Source organism: Quercus lobata, chromosome 3, assembly GCF_001633185.2.
Source record: "Quercus lobata isolate SW786 chromosome 3, ValleyOak3.0 Primary Assembly, whole genome shotgun sequence".
NCBI classification, from domain to species: Eukaryota; Viridiplantae; Streptophyta; class Magnoliopsida; order Fagales; family Fagaceae; genus Quercus; species Quercus lobata.
This window is the reverse complement of record NC_044906.1, coordinates 73,376,070-73,400,429: the sequence shown is the minus strand read 5'-3', so window position 1 is coordinate 73,400,429 and position 24,360 is coordinate 73,376,070. Positions and strand designations below refer to the sequence as shown.

General features: G+C 32.7%; 2 protein-coding genes across 4 annotated transcripts; one reads left to right on the top strand and one right to left on the bottom strand.

The window, feature by feature from the left end:
• Positions 1 to 260: 260 nt before the first annotated feature.
• LOC115981993 (agamous-like MADS-box protein AP1) lies at positions 261 to 7,999 on the top strand. Its single transcript, XM_031104461.1, has 8 exons — positions 261 to 516; positions 4,790 to 4,868; positions 5,406 to 5,470; positions 5,555 to 5,654; positions 5,748 to 5,789; positions 6,595 to 6,636; positions 6,767 to 6,906; positions 7,626 to 7,999. Exons 1-8 carry the CDS (start codon positions 332 to 334, stop codon positions 7,723 to 7,725), a joined length of 753 nt encoding a protein of 250 aa, XP_030960321.1. The 5' UTR covers positions 261 to 331; the 3' UTR covers positions 7,726 to 7,999.
• An 11,934-nt stretch (positions 8,000 to 19,933) lies between these two features.
• On the bottom strand, positions 19,934 to 23,932 carry LOC115979612 (E3 ubiquitin-protein ligase At3g02290). Of its 3 annotated transcripts, none has more exons than XM_031101664.1 (6): positions 23,866 to 23,932; positions 23,701 to 23,760; positions 22,503 to 22,653; positions 20,790 to 21,183; positions 20,505 to 20,614; positions 19,934 to 20,296 (listed from the first exon to the last, which is right to left on the bottom strand). In XM_031101664.1, exons 3-6 carry the CDS (start codon positions 22,617 to 22,619, stop codon positions 20,270 to 20,272), a joined length of 648 nt encoding a protein of 215 aa, XP_030957524.1. In that variant the 5' UTR covers positions 22,620 to 22,653; positions 23,701 to 23,760; positions 23,866 to 23,932; the 3' UTR covers positions 19,934 to 20,269. The 3 variants fall into 3 exon arrangements, with proteins under 3 accessions (XP_030957524.1, XP_030957525.1, XP_030957526.1); XM_031101665.1 differs by having other exon boundaries at positions 23,701 to 23,748; positions 23,866 to 23,911; XM_031101666.1 differs by lacking the exon at positions 23,701 to 23,760 and having other exon boundaries at positions 23,866 to 23,924.
• Positions 23,933 to 24,360: the final 428 nt, after the last annotated feature.

The following is a 24,360-nucleotide window of genomic DNA, read 5'->3' as shown; positions in this document are numbered from 1 at the left end:
AATGATGTGGTTTCTAGGCACAACCAACGACTAGACATTACACTCCAACCAATCAGAAGTCGACAACAAATAATGCAAAAACCACCCTGGTTTTTTTCAGAAACCACTCACTATTTCTCTAAAACCACTTTTTCTGTCAAATTTCCGTAACCATTACTATTTCTATATATATGCAACCATGTTTTCTCAAATACCTTCACATTTGGCAAGAAGAAGAAATACCCATTAATAATTCTCTCTCTCTCTCTCTCTCTCTCTTTCAGTTTCAGGTGGTTTTGTTTTTCTTCTTTTGGGGTGTGCGTGTTTTTCTTTTGATTTTTGAAAGAGAAAAATGGGAAGGGGTAGGGTTCAGTTGAAGAGGATAGAGAACAAAATCAACCGCCAGGTTACGTTTTCCAAAAGGAGAGGTGGGCTTTTGAAGAAAGCTCATGAGATCTCTGTGCTTTGTGATGCTGAGGTTGCTTTGATTGTCTTCTCTCACAAAGGGAAGCTCTTTGAGTACGCCACAGATTCTTGGTACTATACTCTTCTTCTTCTTCTTCTTCTTCTTACTCATATATATATAGGTTATGTGCTTGTTTTTCACTACTATTACTTCTTCTTTTTCTTCTCAGTTATATTATTGGCTATATGCTCAATTTTTATGAATCTAAAGAAAAACAAGAAAGAGTGCCCTACAAGGTGTTTTTTTTTTCATCTGGGGTTTTCCTGATTTTCTTTCTTTCTTTCTTTGCCATGGGATTTCATTTCTCTTTTACACTTTCTTTGTGCTTTCTTACTAGCTAGCTCTGCGCGTCTATGAAGCTCTAACTTCTATTTTGTGGATTTTTCTTTTGTGCTCTTCTGCCTTACCTTCAGATTCTCACTTTATTTTTGGGATAGGTGTTATAACTTATGTCAGATTAGCATGGTTTTGGTAAGTAAAATATGCTATACCGCTAATACTGCAGTGATGGTTTCAGATAATCCAGTTTGATTTAATATAATAGTAGTAATAACAAGTACTTCAGAAGCACTAAACGGATCCTGAAAACAAAGGCCTTGGAAGGCATGTCATATCATACTAAAAGGAGCCTTGAACTTCGGGATATGAGATGAACTACTATTTCCCGGTTTATCACAATTCAAACAAAACGAAATATTATGAATATTACTCTAAAAAGTACATAAGTACATACATACTTCTTTTTCTTTTTCTTTTTTTCTGTAATTGAATTGGGATCTGGGTTGAGAAAATAAATAATAGTATGTGCCAAAAAAAAAATTAAAAGAATTTTCAAGAAATTTATGAAAAACCTTGGTTCAACAACATCTGATCTGGGATTTGATTTGATTTGATTTTGTATTTGAAACCATTTGTGAGATTTATCAAAAAAAGAAAAAACATATGTGTATACTTGCATGCATTTTGCAGATCAAGTGTAATATCAAAGTTTTGTGACTCTTAGCCCTTCATGATTGGATTTTTTTTTTTTTTTTTTTTAAAATAATGGATTTTGTTTTATCTTGTTATTTGTATGATAGATCGTAATAGGGCAAAACTCTTAGCCCTGCACATTTGGATGTTTTTTTTTTTTTTGGGAGGGGGTGGGGGTGGGGGGGTGGACTTATTGTTATTATGATAGGTCCTAATAGGGTAAGGCACACAAAATACCATTATTAATTTGCATCCTACCATAAAAGCTTGGTTGTTGGTATTCTTTTACTAATATATCTTTCTTTCTTTTTTCCACCTAATTTATCTAATCAATTTCTTCTAATTATCAAAAAAAATATGAAAATAATTTTAGAGTTTAATTAGGAAAAATTGATAAAATCTGCTTGCCTTAATCATAGCCAGATTTGCAAACTCGGCCTTCTAATTAAGAAACTATGAGGGGAATATACGGATGTGTGAAGGATTTATGACTACTACTTATGCTTATCACTTTTTTTTTTACTGTTACTTGTGCTTATCACTTGATTTACTGATCTCTCTCTCTCTCTCTCTCTCTCTCTCTCTCTCTCTCATTGTTGAACTAAAACTATTATAATCTTTTAGAGTTTTTTGGCTAACTTTACTCTGGAGAATGGAGTAATTAAGGAGGGGGCCTAAAAGACCATGGTCCCCTAATTTTTTTTTTACAAAAAATCCTACCCACTTTTGTTTATTAATGAAAATTCAAATTATAAGAAAATTTAACCTAACCTCTCAGATTTCGAATGGTTTAATTAAAACTATCATAATATTTTAGAGTTTTTAAGCTAACTCTACCCTAGATAATGGGGTAATTAAGGAGGGGGCCTAGAGGACCATGGCCCCCCTTTAAGTTAGGTAGGAATTTTGCTTAATGACCCCCTTTATGTTTCTTAAAAATTGTACAAACTCTCCTTTCTCATTTAAAGTATTAATATGTCTAACATTCATTATTTTTTCCCATGTATAATCCATTAACTTTAAAAGCATTTGAAGTGTGTTTCCATGAAGATATATGAAAATTTTTTTACTACAAATATTTTTCTTAAAAAATAAACTCCTTTTCATGTTGTATCTAGGATTAATGCATTACATATATATATATATATATATATGTGTGTGTGTGTGTGTGTGTGTGTGTGTGTGTGTGTGTATTAATACTATGATTTTTATGGTTAAAAGATTTGGACATGTTCTATTTATTTATCATCATTATACAAGAGAAAAGTTTCCATTTGTTATTATTTTTATTTTTCTCATATATTAAATTGTATATGTTAGGATAATCAAAGTGATATTTATGATTCAATTATTCTAAAATTAATGATTTGTATACATTTCATATCTTAATATATTATTTTGCTTTGATGTGTAATCTTTAATTTATTTAACAAAAAAACCTTAATTAAAAGTTTAAAAATTATTAATTGTGATTAATATAATTTAAATGATAATACACATGATTTAATAAAAAGAAATCGAATTTGGTTGGAATCATATACAACTGACTTGATGAAATTTTTTTATAAATGAGAAAATAATAAATATAATACATGTGTGTGTTTTTTATTTTGTAATTTTTGAAATTATTGATATATTTAATTTGACTGTCCTTGAAAATAATCTTTGCTCCACCACTAATCATGGAATTCTTGAAATCATAACCTTCGTGGTTAATTGAATAGTTTGGATTTTAACACATCATCTACATTTTAATTACATACAAAAAATATTGCAACTTAATGTTTATTTTATTTATTTATTTTTGAGAAACATCTTAATATTTTTTAAAGGCTGATAACATGGTAAAATTTTAAGCATTCTTTTAATCATGGATGTTAAAATTTCAAGAAGTCCAGGGTGAAGTTAACATATTGAGTTACTTTATATTGTAAAATTAAATGAATTGGACTGGGATTTTATGGGCTTCTAGACTTGGAGCCATCGTTGAGAAGAAATCAATGCCTTAATCAATAGTAAACATTTTTTTTTTTTGGAAAGGTAATCAATAGTAAACATTAAAGCTAGTTGATACCATGAAATTTTCTTATTGTGACTAACAAAGATACACATTCTAATGCTATCAAACACTATGGACTTCATTAACATTGTGAAGATTAATATATTCTGATGATTTATTAGCCCTGAGTTACATAAAAATATCCTTAATATTTTAAATGAAATAGCAAGCATGCAAGATTATGATACTCATGGTGTGGTGCTAGGGGTTTGGGGAGAAAAAGCAAAGTCCTTTAATTTGATTCTTTTTTCTTTCTTTTTTTCTCTTTTATGAATTCTTTATATGTCTATATTAACTTGTACATTTTTTATATAAGTAGAATTTCACTAAGAAAAATAGAAAGAAAATTTTATTGTATAAATGCCTAGTTTATAGGTTTATTAATTTAGTTCTATGTTTGTTTCTATAAACTAATTATGTTGAACTCAACTTGTAAATATACATGATATAAACTTATGCAAGGTAATGCGCTTCTTTGAGTTTTTAATCCAACCCTCTTGCTTGAGTTTCTCTTGATGTGTACATGTCTCTGCTGCTTTACAACTTTCAAAATATCAGTTCATATGTGTGAATTGGATTTTCTTTTTGTTAAAAACTTGTATATAAGCAAATAAGCCGACAAGAAAAAGCTAATCAAAACACTCTAAACGGTTGCCATGTGGATGTTAAAGCTGGCATTAGTGAAGTTGCAATGTATGAAGGAAATTCTACTTCTGGGGTTTCTTTGAGCAATTTGCTTTATGGGATGGATTTCTATATTATCATATCTACGTAAGAAAGAAGTGAACCAATGCATGACAAATGTGAAAACCATAGCAGTACTGTACTTAAGAATTTTTGCTTAACATGAAACAAATTCAAAACAAAAGTTCAATGAGCTACAAAGGAATTGGCCCTCTACAACTCTACCAACGAACTGGTATCTCCTCAATGATGAGAGAGTTGATTTTCAGATATATACTTAGGCTGGCAGATGCGTAGGAATAATGATTCGGCAATCTCTTCTAGGTTTTTGACTCTCAGAAATTTTTAAAGGCAATATTTTACACATGCACAAGTATGGTTGATAGATATTCAAGCACAAGTGCAACTTATGTTTTCTCTAAGGTTCAAAATTGTAGCTCAACATCACAATATGATCACTTTGTCACTATAATTTTAAGAATTGAAGAATATAGTGGTTGGCTGGTTGCTTTTGAGTTAATATTTCATTTAGAATGATTTCAAAGCTTCACATATCATTCATTAGTTAGCAACAATTTTTGTAGAGTGATGGTGGTAGATATTATTAACTTTTATTCTTTACGCCATAGCATGGAGAAGATACTTGAACGCTATGAGAGATATTCTTACGCCGAGCGACAGCTTGTAGCTACTGATTCTGAATTACAGGTTTGTCATTCCATCGATCTCCAAATAATTATTTTATTCATAAATATGTGAGTGAACTATTATGCTAAGAGCATAATATTTTTGAACATTTTTGAAGTGGATATATTGTGAGTATAAGTTTTGATTGCGTATATTCTTATCCTAAGAAATTATTAATCGTTCCAAAACAATTATTATGAAGTTGTAAATTTAATCATTTAATCATTATTCTAACTAGTCCTTATGTTGGAATTTAAACTCTTCCTTAATAAATGTGACTCAATATGTGAGGCTTTTATATTTTTAAAATAGGAATTAAAATGGAGATAAGGTTGGAGCTCCAGCTCACCTAGTCTAATATCAAAATAAATTACCACTAGTAATTGTTTGTTTATCATGACTCACAAGTGAGAAAAAATGTTAGAATAGTATTTAAATGATTAAATTCACCATTTTTAATAGTTTAAATCTTGAAAACAATTGGTAATTTATCGTATCATCCATTGTCATGTTTGATCATAATAATTGTTTTTGTGCACTGTGTATTAAACCGTCCAGGGTAACTGGACCATGGAGTATTCTAGACTCAAGGCTAAGGTTGAGCTTCTGCAAAGAAACCACAGGTACTAGCCCAGTTCCATGCCATTGACTATGTTCTTAATTTCTTTGATATACATTTATTTTGTTTATTGTGTAAACCTCTTTAGGCACTATTTGGGAGAAGATCTGGACACATTAAGTTTCAAGCAGCTACAAAATTTGGAACAACAGCTTGATACTGCTCTTAAACAGATTCGATCAAAAAAAGTATGATAGATTATTTTTATTGAGGTCCATAGACTATATTCCACTTATGGTTGGTTATATCTACTTTGCACTGAAATATTTTCTCTTTTGTAGAACCAACTCATGTATGAGTCAATCTCAGATCTTCAGAGGAAGGCAAGGCCTTTTGCCACTTCTTGGTTTTATATTACCAGAAACTAATTCATTTCTAAATTCCTTTTCTTTTCTCTTTTTTTTTTTTTTTTTTTTTTTAATTTAAATTTTTTAAAATTTTGAAGAGTTCTAAATTCCTTTTGAAGAAAAGTATTCTTACAGATATTGAATAACCAGCTATAGTATATCTTTTTTTAAAGAGCATTTTAAAGATAATACTTTTGAACTTTGACATGAGTGTTAATTGTACGTTTGCATTTTTTATTTGAGCAATTAATCCCCTAGATTTTAGATTTGTGATTAATTAGACATTCAGTTAGTATTTTCCCTTCAAAAATTAGCTAATATCACTATGCACCATTGGCATGATGATCATTACATATGTATAAGTTCTTGTGGGATGGGAGACCAAGGTTGGGGCTCAAGTCTTTATGAGAAAATTTTAAACATATATACACTTAGATTAAATTAGAGTAAGAGTTGCAGATTTATTCACATGCATAGTTCTACCACAACATCAATGATTTTTTAAAATGTCATTCTTATCATAAGTGCATTACATTATTAAATACATTAGGTTTTAACAGAAAAATGTTAACAGAATATTTGATTTGCCATAAACCTAATGTTTAAAGGGTTTATTAATTGTTAAAATTCAAAGTCCAAGGACTAAATTGGCATCCACATCATAGCCCAAGAGTGGTATTTGTCAAACTCACCTTAAAAAAAATAATAATAATAAAAAATGAAACTTAGTATCTCAATTTATCTACGTTAATCTCACATTGTGCTAATATATTATATGCAGGAAAAGGCAATACAGGAACAGAATACCATTCTAGCAAATAAGGTGACCTGCTTTTTATGTTTGGATGTACAACAAATTGCAATTTAGCTAATACACCAATTAAGCTCATTAGGGAGTTTTGTTAATCTATTGAATACGAGAATAATGTAATCTTTCTCTCATTTTGAAATAGATCAAAGAGAAGGAGAAAACTGTGGCGCAGCAGGCCCAGGCGCAGGCACAGGCACAGGCACACTGGGAGCAGCAAAACCATGGTCCAAATGGATCATCATCATTTATGCTACCACAGCCACTTCCCTGTTTAAACATTGGGTAACCTTCTCTCACCTAATACTAATTATTACATCTATAAGACCTTCATGCACTCTTACATGATACTTTCTAGAACTATTCACTTACAAGTTTGAGAGTTGGTCATGCCAATAAATTGGGTTATATGCCTTCACTATTTCCTATGATTGTCTTTCATTCTAAATTTCACATTGATACATCTAGTCCATAAACTTAACCTTTCTCTCTCTCACTCTCTCTCTCTCTCTCTCCAAAGAAATGAATAAGATTATAATTTTCAACATTTTATATATGAAACATCTGAGTATATTAGGATATGAGACCAAATGAATGATTAGGAGGAAAAAAAAAAGAAAGATAATTTCCATTGATATATAGTATATTGATATTATATGTTACATAAACTTAATACTATAATATTTGTTTTGTGTTGTGTTGTGTTAGAAAATGGTGAATTGATCATTTAACCATTATTTTGATACCTCTTCATATGTGGGTCCAAACTCCCTTTTAATAAGTTCAAACTTAGGGTCACCTGCATTAATATCATAACAAATTATTATTAATCCCAAAAGTTTAATTTGTTAAAAAAGAGTGAATTTAATTGTTTAAATATTATTATAATTGATTCATCCTTAACCCAAAGGCTAATTTACTGTTTGCAATTAAAAAGAAGAAGATACGAACTTGTTTGAGGCAGGTGTCATTAAGATAATGCTGTTTTGGAATGTCTTATGTAGGGGCACCCACCATGAAGAAACGCCAGAAGTGAGAAGGAATGAGCTCGAGCTCACTCTTGAACCAATTTATTCATGTCACCTTGGATGCTTTGCCACATGAAGTGAAGGAAGAAAGACACTTCTAGCTGGGTATATAACTTTGGTTTCATTTTGAATATGGAACATATATATATATATAAAGTTAAGGTTTCTAATCCTTGTGTACTACCTGTGGTTTCATCCCTATTTTGATGACATGAAAAATGTAATATTATTGCTTTCTGCTTGTTGGGACTCAACTAATAAGGAATTTGAACTTCGGAACTGTTCTCTCTATTGAAATCAAGTATAAATATTTTGTACTTCTCAGGTGTATATATCTGGAAGATTTGACCTTCTCCCACCTCTTTCCATGTATATGTTAAAATACTTAGTATTCTAAATAAAAAATAAAAAAATCTAGAAGATTTCTGTTTTATGTAATCTTAGCCAAAATAAGAGAGAGAAGGAGAAAAGGCAAAAGCAAATATTTATGTAATCTGGTGTTGTACCTATATTTACAGGAGCAACCAAGTATTCTACTAACATGAAAAATAGGCTTATGTGTGTGTGTATATATATATATATATATATATATATATGGGTTGAGTTTAAGTTATACTTAGTGTAACTTTAAGTAACATTACATCACCTAATATTTTTTAATTAGATGTGAATTTTAGTAAATCCACCGTTGGATTACGTTATCTTCATATATTCTCTATGTTTACAAAATTTAAAGATGATCAAAGATCAATAGCTATGTCATCAATTAATTGTTTAAATTGAAGTTTTTGTAGTTTAAACTAATACATAAAATATGAGTTTATGGATCGATTGGCATGAAAATTGGCATACATTTTAAGAACATATAATTTAACGGTTGGATTTTCAAAATATGAATTCAATAACAAGTTATTGGATGATATAATATTACATAGAGTTGGGTTTAAGTTACACATGGTGTAACTTTAAAAAATTATATCTTTTTTAAACTATTGGATTTAAGTAGATCCAACGGTCAAAAAAAGACTCTCATTAATGCTAATATTTTCACGCCCCCAACCCAAAAGGATCCAAAGCATGAGAAAAACATCCTACGGGTACCTTTAGATTTTTCCTTTTTGGCAAATCAAACTATAGGAGATCTTTATTTTCCTTTCTTTTCCATAGGATAAGAATATGTAACCATACTAAAATCTCCACATTATAAATCAGAACTTTATAACACATTTACGAACAATAACTAAAAATCATGTACCTCCACATAATACATGAATATATTACAAAACTCTAATTAAATTACACAAAGTCACAATCTTATCAAGAATAAGGACCTTAACATCGAGTCTAGGCCTACCACGCCAAAGGCTAACAAACCTTAAGCGACCCACTTCCAATAAAATTAATTAAGGTTTCGTTGAACATAGCAAGATCGAGTCACCAACCATTTACAGCAAGAGTCTCCAAATTTAACATAGCACTCTAATCATCACCAAAGAAGTGAGCTCCATACCCAAGGAATAGCTAATAAATCTGAAAAACTGTTAGAGGGTGGGATGAGCTAACGCCTAGTAAGTAGCATAATTAATGGGAGTGGGGAAAATGCAAGTTTCTTGATAATGAACAGTTTACAAAACATGTTTTAGTTTGAGAAATTGCTATTTGAAATACTGCAAGATCATTTTCAATAATAATGTAACAAGGATGATTAAATAATGAAACACAAAATTTCTCAAAATAATACCATGAAACTATATATTATAATCTGTGAGCACTAATAATATAATTCCAAAGCCATAAAATCTCTCTCTCAAAAAAAAAAAAAAAGCCATAAAATCTAACATACGGTAATTTATCACAAACATACCACACTACCACATAAACCGGTTAGGGGATCCATACCCTCAAGGTTTTTCTCTCCCCCCATGGGCAGCAGAGAGAGTGTGTCAAATAAGACCTCTCTTGCATGTGGTCTCTTGGCCCCATGGGCAGCAACCTCACCCACACACAATCAAGGAACATCTTTCTCCTATGGGCAGTAGGGAAGAATGCATCATCCAAAGTGAAAGGGCACTGACTTGGATTTGATTCCGTAATCACAAAGATTACAAAAACCAAATCAAGTGATCACTGGGAAATCATACATGACATGGTGTTAAAACCACATAAAGCTCACACGTATACATTTCCTTTCAAATACATAGTTTATAACCAAGTAGTTTCAGAAAAATCTTAAATAATCTAACTTTCACAAAGTTTATAAGGTTTTCAACTTCATTCTTGTCAAGAGATTTTCTAACAATTTCCCACATAACAAGACAAGATAAGCATCTTTAAATTTTTTACTATACCATAAAATCCATGAATTCCTTATCAAAGATTAAATAAAAAATGCTCATATTTTTCGTGTCAACAATTCATGCATTTCCCCAAATAAAATACCAAACATGATGCATTTTCATATATAATCATATACATATTAAGGTTATGACACAATAGTTTTTAAGAAAATATAATTTCCATAGGTAGTTTCCAAAAGTGTGCCTAACCCAAAAACAACATTTATGCAACATGGTTCTTTTTCAAAAAATCCCATTAAAAAGCTACTTACCTCGCAACCGCAAAAGCCTAATTCTCCAAGCTCCAAGGAGATTAGCTAGAACCTAAACAATATCAAGTAAACCTATCACAATAAGCATAGAGTTTGAAATTGTATCTAGCTACAACTTAGGAATTGCCAAATAAGCACTTAATTAGGTAAGCCTAGTATTTAACCTCATCAATAATAATATATCTCACTTCCAAAGTTTCTCAACAATTTGATTCACAAGGCATAAACTCCAATTTATAAAGTTGATCCCATTTAATATCATCTCCAACATTATGACTAGCTTCCATAAAATTTACACTACATCATTAAGAGATCCATGAAAGCAAAATCAAAATATCCTCCAAGACAAGAAATTTAGAACTTCAACTAACTCCAAATAAACCCAATGGCAAATGGAAAAATTAGATTTACCAACCATCACATATTATAAATCAAAACCTCTAAATTTTCCACCATACATAAACCTTAAGTAGTCATCATTAGCACAAACCATATACCCACTCATCAAATAATTCCACCAATACAAAACCCATACATACAAACACATAAATATCACTTCCAATGCTCATAAATCACATGGGTATCATTATTAAAACGTAGATAAAAATAATCTCAAGCAAAAGTGTAAAACCCACCAAAAAGATTAGAAATTTTTACCTCAAAAAAGGATGTAAAGGTGTTTATGAGTTCTCAAGAATTTTCCGGTGATCTTGCCGGAGAATGATGGTGGAAATTGTGGTGGTGGTGGTGTGGAAGTACCAGGTAGAGAGGATATAAGAGTAGAGGAGTGTATGAGAGAAAAGAAAAGAAAGAAAAGACAATAAGAAGAAGGGATGGCCGGCCAAGTGATGTAGTGGTAGTGTGAGATGAGTGGTGGGTAGTGGGGTTAGGTGGGGCATGTGGGAACCCAAAAAATATCTGATCTTACACTTCTTCTTTTTTTTTTCCTTTTTTTTTCTTTTTTTTTTTTGTGATTGGGACGTTACAAATATTATAATTGATCTTGTAGAAGCAAATAATCCGAGCACATCTTTAGGCATCGGGCCCTATCTAAGGATGATTAAAGATCAATATGTGCGTGAACCAAAATTTGACACGTAGGTAAGAGGTCCGAGGAGAAAAAGCGAACTAGTCCACTGACCGAGGATCCCAAGGAGCAAAGGCACCTTGGGAATACTTTTAAGTAATTGCTTATTCTAGAAAGCAGAGCTTTAGGGAAGACAATAGAGTCGTGCAAGCAACGGAAAGAAGAAATATCTGGGAAGGTGACTACCATTTCTACATTTAATGCACTACACCAACTAAACTAGCCGCATTTATGAGGAAAAGGCACCTAAATAGTGCTTCATACCTCACAACCCTCTCTACCACCACCAGAGGGGTCTTGATGGGACAAGCATCCAAAAGGTTTCCTTGAGTAGTGCAGATGGAGGGTTGAGATGCAATGGAGGGGGCTATATAAGGAAAGGATCCCCACAAAAATGGGGATGCTTATCTAACACGAAGAAAGAGAAAGGAAGAGAATATAAAACCTCATTGTAAAAAGGATATCCCTAATCTCCTAATGAACAACCCCTTCTCAAACTTGCCCAAGGAAGATTTTACACTGAATTTGCATCTCTTACACTTATATTGATAACATTAACCCAGTTGTTCTCAAGTCCAAATTTTCTTGACATTGTAGTTGGCTCATTAAACCCACTCTCTTACAAATCTATTGTTTTCGGCTTGTTGTGCTAGGTCACACTGTTCTAAGTGGGCTTGGGCCATAGTTTGAGTCCTTACATATCTTATTTTTTATCATTTATTTAATATATTACATACTTATTTCTAAACCCAAACAAATTTATACATCTAACTCTTTCTCTCTCCCCTGCACGTCTCTCTCTCTCTCTTTGCATGTTTCTCTCTCTATCTCCTCCACGACCCTTCCACCTCCACGGCCAAGTAGCCAGTAGCAACCAAAAAAAAAGAAGCCACAGCTGCCAGACTTTGCTGAATAACACAACTATTGCTTTTAGTTGATCTCTATGTCCACTTTTCTCTCTCTAGAACGCTCTTTCTTTCTTTTCCACCTCCACAAATAGGTTGCCGGCAACACACACACAAAAAAAAGGTCGCCGGCAGCACCAAAAAACAGCCGCTAGACATTGACATTAAATATTTTGGAAGAAATCAGTTTAAAATTCTAGTTTGAGCAATTATGTTTCCATCATTGTATTTGTGAAATTTTTATAATGACCGCACTTTTGGTTGTTGCAATTCAGTTGCAACTTTATAACCATCATAACAAATGCTATTGCTTACAAGACAATAGTGCAATCCTAGCGAATTCATTGCAACAATTTACACAGCAATAGCTTTTGGTCTGATACAGATCAGCAAAACAAGGTTTGGTTTATGTGATCCACTCAGGTCATTCAAGACTTCAAGTTGCTCCGGACCTAGCCCAGCAGCTTAGCTCAACGATATCTGAAACCACAATTAACACGATAACAAAAATTCAGTATAACGATCTTCCATAATATACTATAAACCGAATTCAATGTCATGATCAAGGTAACATACTAATTATCAAAGAATTCTTATCTTCCTTTCCTAGAAAATATTTAAAATAAACCGAATTTTTTTTAACATGTGTATTTCATTGAAAGCCATCCTTGGAGACATTAACACGTTTTGGACAAAATTTTTAATAGGCTTCCTCCAAAATGTTTTCATTGTTGGTATACCCCAGATTACTAATTTTAATGACAACAATCCATCTATTACAACTTCAAAACTCAAAAAAAATAAAAAATAAAAAAATACAATCTTCAACCAAATGCTCTGAAATCAACTTGATGAAACGTGGAGATAGAGAACAACTATAAGCAATAGTTGTGTTATTCAACAAATTCTGACGGCTGTGGCCTTTTTTTTTTTTTTTTGTTTCTGCCGGCAACTTGGCTGTGGAGGTGGAAGAGCCGTGGAGGAGAGAGAGAGAGAGAGAGAGAGAGAGAGAGAGAGAGAGAGAGAGTTATAAATTTTTTGGGTTTAGAAATAAGTATGGAATGTATTAAATATGGGATAATAGATCGATTAGAATATTAGTATTAATGAGAGTCTTTTTTTTATTGTTGGATCTACTTAAATCCAATGGTTTAAAAAAATGTGTAACTCTTTAGAGTTACACCAAATGTAACTTGAATCCATCTTTATATATTAGAAATGACAATTCGTGTTAGCAGGGTTGTGTTCTTGTCATCTCAAGATATGGGTATTCAAATACATGGTTTAACTCTAATTCGACTTATTTAATAATCGTGTCAAACCCTCTCAACCTTAACACAACCCATTAATTACATAGGTTAATACGACACAATCCATTTCAACCCATTTAATATACAATCTAAGAAAAATAAATAAATAAATATTAAAAAAAAAAAAAATCAATGGCGTGAATTGTGTCAAATTATGAATTGAAAAATCTTAACTACTCGAACCCAATCCAAATTGAGTGCCAAAAAAAAAAAAAAAAAGTAAGACTCAACTTATCAATTCACAAAAAGCAAATTTGAAGTGTGTCGTGTTGGATTGGGTTCATCGAGTTGGGAAGTTGGATGCATGTCCCCTTCTATGTTGAAGGTTGATTAGCCTGGCCTCACCATTCACCCGTCCCTAAAACTATTATATCTGTCTAATCTATTTAAGTTCATATATTTGTTAGTATTTCAGGTTAAAATGGGCATTTGCCCCTTTCGCCCAAAAGATGTAGCAAAATGTTCCTGTTTTGAAACTATTTAGCAAAATGCCCTTATTTTGAAACTCGATTTTTTAGAAATCAAGTTTCAATGATGTTAGAACATATATGGAACATGTTAAGAACATATGTCATTTAGAATTGGCTAATCCTTTGACAAAACACATTTTACTTGTAATTCGGTAGATCTAGGATGTATCTAATACTTCAAGGAATAAGAGTGCAAGTCCAAGTATTGAAGCCATGCAAATCTGTTCAAGAATCAAGTGAAGAAGTGATGTGTTTTAAATCTCAACAAATAACTCGACAGATGTATCTATTGAGATTTAAAATGTGAAGCTCGACAGATAAGTTCGATAGCTATATCTATCGAAAATTACGAAAATCAGTTTTTCAGAACAATTTTTCACGCATATCCAAGCTATGTGTTTAGGCTTTTTTCTTTCATAACCCTAGACATATATAAGGATTATTTTAAGGGCCGTCATAAGGTGGTTGCACTTGTTGTTGCAAACATATTGTGACCGAAGACAATTTGCCCTAGTTCATCTTTCTCTTGAAGAAGCTGCTGTGTTTGTACATTGTAGGGTTTTGTAACTAAGGAGCTTCTTCATCTTCATCTTCATCATGTGGATGAACTGAAAACTTTGCAGTCAACATCCTTCTCAAGTTGATGTATTAGTCACGTACTTGGATCCGTGCATCAATTGGTTAGTCACGTATTGGGAGCTATGCATTGAAAATGAGAGATTGTCATTACATTACAAGTCCAATTAGGTATTGGGGTAAGGATTCAACTGCAAGTTAGTATAAGGTATTAAGATTCCTTTACTTGTAACCGCTTGTTTTGATAATAGTGAATTCTCGAGAGAGTTGACCTTAAATTCACCCAGTGGAGTTTCGCCTCGGTGGTTTTCCCTATTCGTAAACAAATCACCTGTGTCAAATTTATTTTCTGCTGCATTTAACTTAGTTGGTGATTTGTTTGTACTATCACGCTTATTGCATGTAATTGAATCTAATTAATTTCACTTGGCTAATTAATTTGATTAAGTTGCCAATGGGGTCAATACATTCTTGGCCTATCAAATGAAAAACTCTATTTTTAGAAAATCGAGTAATGTAAGAAATTTTACATGGAACTCGAGTTCCTTCAATGGAACTTGAGTTCCATTTTTTTTTCTTTTTTTCTTTTTTTTTATAAGTTTGATTTCACATAACTCGATTTTTAGAAAATCGAGTTTAAAACATGAGTATTTTGCTAAATAGTTTCAGAATATGGACATTTTGTTGGAAAGATTTAGCAAAAGGGACAAATGTCCATTTTGGCCCCAGTATTTCATTAACAATACAGTGCAACAACTGAAAAAATTGTACAAGTTCCTCTCAAAAAAAGAAGTCTGCAAGTAATGAAGAGTGAAACTTCATAACGTATGTGAAAAATATTGCCTTCACCATTCACCAAATCCCCTACAATTAATATATGTATCTAATTCTAATCTACTTAAGTTCCTAGGCATGTTTTAAGCGAAAAAAAGGAGAAGTTCCTAGATATGTTCACTAACGTGGCTGCCATTAGATGGTTTCATTGACATCACAATGCAATCACTGAACGTTCACTGCCGTGGCTGCCATTAGATGGACATAAAATACAGATCAATGAGCATGGGTGAGATCCAACTTTGAAATTCAGGGATATAATATCTAAAATTTGAAGCGTAACATTTGGTACATATTATTATACTCTTTTATAGTTTTATTTTTATTTTAGAAACCATCCGTATAGTATTTCAGCCCACTTTGGACTCTTTAGTCCAACTCGGTCCATTTTATGTGGTTCATTTCGGTCTAATTCGGTCTATTCGGTCCATTTTGGTCTAATTCAATTAGGTTTGCTCCATTTCAGTCCATTTTGTCCGCTTCAGCAATTTCGTTCTACTTTGATGATGCTTTGGGAGGAGAGGTTTGTGCAGAAAGAAGAGCTACTTAATTGACAATTACGTCACCTTATCATCATAACATTGATATGTTCTTGATAAAATTATATTTTTCTTATATCTTATTAAAGTCTTGTATTTCTTTTTTTCTAATATAAGTATAGATTTACTTATATTTGTCTCCTCTTTACATTATTCAAGATGTATAGAAGATAAATTGTTTGGAAGGAGTATTAAAAAAAAATTCCAACCATTTATTACATTATTTATAAAATATCTCATCTTATATAATAATTGAATGTAGAAAAATCTTGTAAGATTTAAAATACTTTTAAATAATAAATATACATAGCTTAATTTAGAAAATCTATTATATTGTATAAATTATATTTTGTTAGAAAATAATCACATCATTTTAAGAATGGTTTGGGACTAACACTAATAAGTCTCATTGACTATTTTAATTTTTTCACTTAACAAAAACAAATCATCAAATTTTTCAGTGCATTGCACAAAGCTGGATCATCGGTACTCTACCCCTAATCCACAGGTAATTGCCCCACCTTGTCCAGTTTCGTATATCAAAGCAAGTTGTTCGGCCCCACGGGACATCACGAGGTGTTGCCTTGCCTTGCATGACCCCACCCCAACCTATTACAATAATATAAAAATATATTGATGACACTAAATCAAACTATTCTTTACTAAGTAACTCAATAGTATAAACCAAAGTACTTAACAAGACAATTAAAAAAAAATTCTTAATATCCAAGCATTTTAATACTTAATAATATAAGTTAGTAAGCATACTTAAGGTATATTTGAAATATAAATAAAATAAAGGGTATTTGTGTGTGTGTACACTTAAATTTGTCCTTGCCCTGCCCCACCACTGGGACAAATTGGCGCAGGTTGGAGTAGTGTAGAGCAAAATTGTTATCTCTACTCAAGGAAAACTCTGAAAAAACTACTCCCAAAACCTAACTTATCCCCCCCCCCCCCCCAACACACACACACAAAAAAAACCTAGTTCCAAATTTTTCTTTGTTAGCTATAAATTCTCAACAAATTAGTCAAGGTTGACCACATCTACTTTCCAATCACCATATGCCAACCTAAGCCTTTAAAGAAGAGTAATTATTAGGTATTTTAAGAATAAAGTTAACATGATACCCTATATCAATAAAAATAAATAAATAAATAAATAGCCACCTAATCCTTCAAGAGTCTAAGTTAAACAAAGCTAAGACCATAAAAGATTTCACAATTTTTGCCACAACTTTGTTGGGACCCAACAAGTGATATCAGAGCTAAGGTTAGAGTGGAAGCGATGGCCGAAGAAGAAGGCAAGGTTTCAGGAATTGAGAAATTTGATGGAACAGATTTCACGTATTGGAGGATGCAGATTGAAGATTATCTCTATGGGAAGAAATTGCATCTGCCTCTTTTAGGGACGAAATCAAAAACTATGAAGGATAAAGACTAGAACCTTCTTGATAGACAGGTATTGGGAGTTATTCTATTAACTCTGTCAAGATCAGTTGCACATAATGTTGTGAAAGAAAATGCCACAGTGGATTTGATGAAGGCTTTGTCTAGCATGTATGAAAAGCCGTCGGCTAACAATAAGGTATATCTGATGAAGAAGTTATTTAATCTGAAGAAGACAGAAGGCACTCCTATAGCACAGCATCTGAATGAGTTCAATTCAATCACAAATCAATTATCCACGGTGGGAATTGAATTTGATGATAAGGTTCGTGCATTGATACTTTTGACTTCTTTACCAAATAGTTGGGAAGCCATGAGAATGGTGGTGAGAAATTCTGCAGAGAAAAGCAAACTCAGATATGATGATATTCGAGATTTGATTTTAAGTGAAGAGATTCGCAAGAGAGATGCAAATATAGACAATGCACAAGATCAAGCTTTTGTCACGGAGAACAAGAGTAGAAGGTAGAAGCAGAGGACTTAATGATCGGAAATTCAATGATAGGTCACAATCAAAAGATAAATATCAATTCAAGGAAACTAGAGAATGCTTCCATTGTGGGAAAAAGGGTCACTTAAGAAGAGATTGTTGGCATTGGAATAACAAACAAAATAAAGGAAAATATGAAAACAATGATAGTGAGAAAAGTACTACAACTATTGTGATTGATGAGGATGTTGTGGTGCTCTCTATTGAAGAGCAAAAGTGTGAGCATGTTACTAATAATGATGTTGAGTGGGTTGTTAATTCTGCAGCCCCCCACCATATTATCCCTACGAAAGGGTTGTTTACCACGTAAAAAGCAAGAGACTTTGGTATAGTGAAGATGGGTAATTCTAGTTGCTCAAAAATTGTGGGAATTGGTGATGTGTGCATTGAAACCGATGTTGGTAGCACTATATTGTTGAAGGATGTGCGACATGTTCTAGATTTAAGGATGAATGTGTTTTCTACATTGGCTATGGATTGAGTGGGTTATTGTAAGTACCTTGGTAATGGAAGATGGAAACTTACTAAGGGGCCATTGGTTGTTGCAAGAGGACATGCATGTTGTGGTTTGTATAGGACTCATGTGAAGACTTGTAAGAAGAAGTTTAATGAGATTAAAAATTTTGAGAAGACTCCAAAGATGAGTGTTGGGATTAATGGTGTTGAAACCAAGAGGGTGAAATTCTTATTGCCTAATAGTGCTTTAGAAGAAGAAGTGGTAGGTGATGAAGAATATGAAGATGCTAAGGCTACATGGGATGACGATGAAGTGAAAGATCCTAGAGGTCTTGAGCAAGGGGAACAATATCCTCCACTAGATATTGTTGAACCTCATGAGAAGAGGATTGCTGGAGAACATCGAATTGTTAGCTTTAAGAATAATTGGGCTTTTGATGATGGGGAGCAAAGGGATTGGATTAAAGAAATCCAAGATAAGATTAATTATTTGAGAATGAAAGAGATTGACGTTGATGAAGTGTTCTCAATGTTGATGAAGATAATGAAGAAGATCAAGCTTGGAGTTGTCTTGATCGACACATAATTGAATTGAAGAAATAGATTGAAAATCTCCTCCCATCGGTGGGCTGGAGGGGGAGATTGTTATGGGTCCAGCTCGATTTTGTGGCAAGAAAACCATGTTGTGAAAAAATTCTATTAGAAATAGGAGACCTCATAAATTTTAATTTGTGTTTGAGTAGGTGTTTGTGTGCTACAAGGATTGGTGTGGCGCAGGGTTATATATAAATAAAGTTTATTAGGTATTAGGTGCCGCATAGTGAAAAGAAGAAAAGAGAAAAGTGTCGCACAGTGAAAAAGAAAAAGAATAGAGAAAAAGGATTGTTGTCTTTGAGAAAGATAATTTGTGTATGTAAGAGTAAAGAAAAATAAAAGAGATTTTTTTTCTTTAGTCATGAGGCATACACAAGAATTATTGTAATTGATTTAACAATAGTGAGATTATTCTGAGTTTGTCCTGTTGTTTTCCTCTTCAAAGAGAAAGGGTTTTCCATGTAAATTTTGTGTTTCTGTGTGATTGTTATTTTGGATTGCTAATATTTATGATAATATTATTTGGAACCCAACAAACTTATCATGTGACAAGTTATGAGTGATGGAGAAAGAGTTGTGTAATTTTTTGTGGTTTTAGCATTTTTGGTTTAATAATTTTCCCCTTTGAAAGACTGCCACTAGTCTGGTTTCAAGGCTTGCCATGTCTCATTTGGCGGGCACTTGCAGTGCCGAGTTGAAAATTTCATATGTTCATCTTTCCCCTACAATTTTCATTCTAGCAGAGTTTTACATTAATCTAATATGAAGGTGGTCAAGTCAAAATCACAAATCTTTGATTGCCAACGTAGAAGCCCGCTGGGAATGAGCCACACAATTTGCTTGTGTTGTTAGTTGTTACTGTTGTTTCCTTCTAATTGTTGGGCGCCGTGGTTGAAAGATTTTGATTTCCAACCAAAACAATAGTTGAAGAAACTTTCATCACAACAATTATTTATCAATCCACATATACATAGGTTAGCTTCTTCAAAAAATCACCAGGACTTCCAATATTAGAACTCATGTACAATAAACACTAGGGGTGCTAAAAAGAATTCAGAAAAAAAAAAAAAAAAAAAAAAAGGGTGTTTCAGCCCATCCAGTCAACAAGAACAACTGAACTAATGAATTTAACATGAGATAGAGGGAATCTCTTAGAATGCATGTATTTAGAAAGTTTAGATCCTATTCTGTCTCTCACATCGATGTTGATGATGAGAACTTATCATAAACTCTGCTTAAAATCATTTGCTTCGGAAATTGTAGCTTCATCTTCACTCTTTACATGCCGTGAGCAATTTGAGATTACTTTGTTTCATCAAATGTCAACACCTACAGGACCAGTTCATAGATAGTTAATTGCAATGTAAATTATGGCGCTTTACTGATCATGTGGGGAAGAGGTAAAAGGATTATAGGATGAACAAAAATCCTTCCTTTTTTTTTTTTTTTTTTCTAGTTATTAACAGTTTAGTGATGACTCTTATTTAAGGAACCCACCATCCTACTAAGAAAGAAGTATGATGAAGAAATTGCTTACCTGGCAACAAACTGGACAGGTTTCGCTTCTCTCCATCCATTCATATATACAACTAAGGTGGTAATGGTGAGAACAATGTGTCATAATCTTAGGATTTTCAGGAGTGTATTCTGTCAACAGAAGGAGGTAAGAGTTAAAATGAAAACCGGAACAGCAAATATTCTTTGACAAAAAACTTTTCTAGCTAAATGAAATAGCAATCCTGTTCAGAAGTTGGACGAACAAATCAGGACAAGAGACCATAATTACCACGCCAGAATAAGGTTCTTTATCAAAAATGGTTACCTTCAAGACATGTAGGACAAACATCCTCCTCTTCTTGTAATGCATGGTCATAAACATATCCAGCTTCTCTATTTTTCAATGATATCTTCTTTGGAGACTCTGAGTGACATTTTTTTGATTTCTCTCCGCAATCTGACTGAGTTACAAGGTCTTGGCCAATTTGAATACTATTACCTCTGAGTTGTGTTTCACTGTGCAAAACGCCTGCACCTTTTTGGTGTCCTGTTACAAGTCCATCCCATTGCACATTGGCTTGTCTCAAATCAGAATGAAATGCCAAAGTTGTAGGAGGAGATAAAATAGTTTCAGGTGCCCCATTTGGAGTTGAAGAAGCTACCTCCTGATGGGACAAAGGGGGGGCATTCATTTGCCCATTGCAGAAGAAAGATGCATACTGTAGATAATGGGAAATTACTTAAGAGGTAAATTTCCTGTCACTAATTTCAAGTTTAAGTTGAAATGACAAAATAATTTAATGAAAATTAACTTGCACATCTACAGAAAAAGTTGTGAGATAATTACATACTTCCAGTTGTCACAGAAGGACTATACATTAATAAACAAAACTACAACATGCTTCAAGCAAAACTACAATCCAGACACTATGACTCAGGATGACAGCATTCCTCTGAAGTTTTTCAAGAACTTAAGAGGGAAGTAGTTCACTCAGGAGTGGTAATCCTTTCAAATTGTAAAAATAACTAACTCCTGCAAGGCAGCTAGGAAAAAAAAAATTCATTTCAAGAGATTATGTAGCTAGTTTGAGTGAATTTTTACAATTTGTAAAAGGGAAATAAGTTCCTTAGGGTCAATTAAATATTCATCCTTTGATCAGACCCTTAACATTGCTTAGGACATAGCATAAACTATTCAAAGAAACTGGGTACTTTGAGGATATAACATTTGCAAATCCGATACAAACTTTACAGAATTAGATGGTAGTCAATGCTAACAAACTCACATCAACACCAAGCAAGCAAGATGAGAGGTTAACAGCATTAGTGCCAGTCCTCAGAGCTTGTGTTTCCATATTTATTTATTTTACAAATGAGAGCAAAATGTTGTTAGAAAGCAAAGAAGGTATAAGCTTTAGATAGATGCAAATATGACCAGCAATTCAAATAATTGTCAGGACTGTATCACTGGTTGCATTTACTGACATATATTCTGCTCCATTATGATTGAGTATGGTTTAAAGAGATAAATGGATGAGTCACTCATAGTTACTGAACTATAGCTAAGATGTGTAGATAATTATTATCATGATTGGAATGAATTAAAGTAAACAGCTTCAGTAGCACCAAGAATCAGCCACCTCTCACTCGCCTCTTAAATTATAAAAGGAAAAAGTTTGGCTCCAAATTGGTTTGGAGCTATCTTGCTCCAACCCATTACGTGGCAAATGAAGAGCCCATCCATGTATAATTTTAGTCAAGACTTTTTTAGTGAGTTATGTGACTTGTTTAAATAATACACATGGATGGCCTTATAAATCTTCATATAATGGGTTGGAAAAGATAATTTCAAATCAATTTGGAGACAAACTTTGTCCATTATACAAAAGCACCGAGTAGTACAACTTTGAAGTGAGCTACAAGAAGTAGTGTGCTAGCACTTAAAAAAGTAAAATGCAAGATAGGTACTTCCTGAAAAAAGCTGAAAGAGGTCCTCTAGTAACAATTGGAAAATGTTGAGGAAATCTAATACGCATACCTTATCAAAGAACTTATGAATAGGGGAATTATGATGGCTGATGTTTCTATGACTGGATCCATCTAAAATTTCTTCAGGGTCCTTGTCTTGAAAGCAACTACAAAGACAAGCCATCATAAGGCTTCAATTTCGGCGGCTGCAGCTTAGACTTCTGCAATGTATTATTGTCATCAGCAAAATTCAAATAAATTCAGCAATATTAGTCAAACGACAGCTAAGAAGAAAGGGAATTTCTTGAAATGCAAAATCAACTGTGGAATAAGAGAATAAACAATTCCAAGATGAGCCATCCAACAACTTCAATTGATTAAGTTTCCATGTATTTTTTCAGACAATTTTCCTAGAAATTGAATCCTCAAATTATATTACAAAGATATATAAAGTTAATTGCATAACTTGAAAGAAAGTTAAACTTTGTTCTTCCAGTCTTCCACATGGAAGTCTTGATCTTTATTTTTTGTTTGCTGGGAAAGAGTTTCTATTGAACATTAGCTAGCTAAGCCATAGGGGAACAAAATTCTTGCTTTACTTAAAGGAAACAAAATTCAGATTGAAACTGCAACAAAACAAGGCACAACAACAACAAAAACACTAAATTGATGTGGGGATGTTCCATTGAGTGCACAGGTTGCCGCAAGCCTCTGAATCTTCAACCTTCCAAAGAAACTAGCCTCAGCCTGACATGTGATTTCATGAGTTTTAATAGAATTCTCTCCTCATATTTGTATTTGGTTGTGTGAAAACACAAAAATATTAATTGAGCCCTTGTCTAATCATTAAATCTGCATAGCAAAAATAGTTACCTACTAAGAAGAACATACAATACAATTGGATGGAAATAAAAAGATGATTGCTTTGACGATGACAAGAAACTACTATGACAGCTATGGCGATTATTAATAAAATAGAACAGAGAAGACACAGTTTCATCCTCTCTTTTTTTTTTTCTTTTTTTTTTCAACGATTACCAAACAAACAAACAAACAAAAAAGGGATATTGGGTATCCAAGTTACCAACTTTAACGTGTCAAGTGCCCAACAGAGTAAATTGAATAAACCCCATGACAGAATAACTTGTACCAATAGCAAGCAAACTAGAACAGGACTTAGAAAGCAAGTTAGCTTAGAAACCTTGAGAAGACAAAGCAAACATAGGAAACTTGTAGGAAAAAAATAGAACAAAAATTGGGACACATACTTTCTTTAATGTCTGGGGAAAATTGCACAAGGCTTGGTGAATTGTCTTCTGCAATAGATGCTGATGATAATGATAATAATAATAATAATTATGGTTTCTAAAAAGAAAGGGAAGAAAGGCAAAAGAATACGATGAAAAGAAAAAGAAAGAAAAAAAAAAGCGTACAAGTTGAAGTTGGACTCGGAGAGCCGGAGTAAACGATGATTCTAAACTCTGGAGTTGTACCTGCGCAGGATTCTTCGTCACACTTATCAAAAAAAGAGTTTATATGTCGCGATTCTGTGGGGGCCACCCCATTATGACATGTTGATGAGGGATAGGAATAAGCGTTCCTACCTGCTGCTTTTTTTCTTTTAATAAATATATAGTTAGGCAAGTCTTTTAAATTGTGTGATTTTTTTTTTACATAATTTTTTTCAGAAAAAAATTATTATGTTATCATTATTGTCATAATAGTACAAAGTAATACCATATAATTCTACCGTAACCCTCTTTTTCAGGTATGGTATTTATTAGTAGGCAATTTGTTATATTATGTTATCAAAATATTATATTTGATGATACAATTCTCATATTATGTAATACTAATATCACATGTGACTGTATTTTTGTCACATTCGGTGATTCCTTTATTTTTTTCTCATATTTAATAATATTATC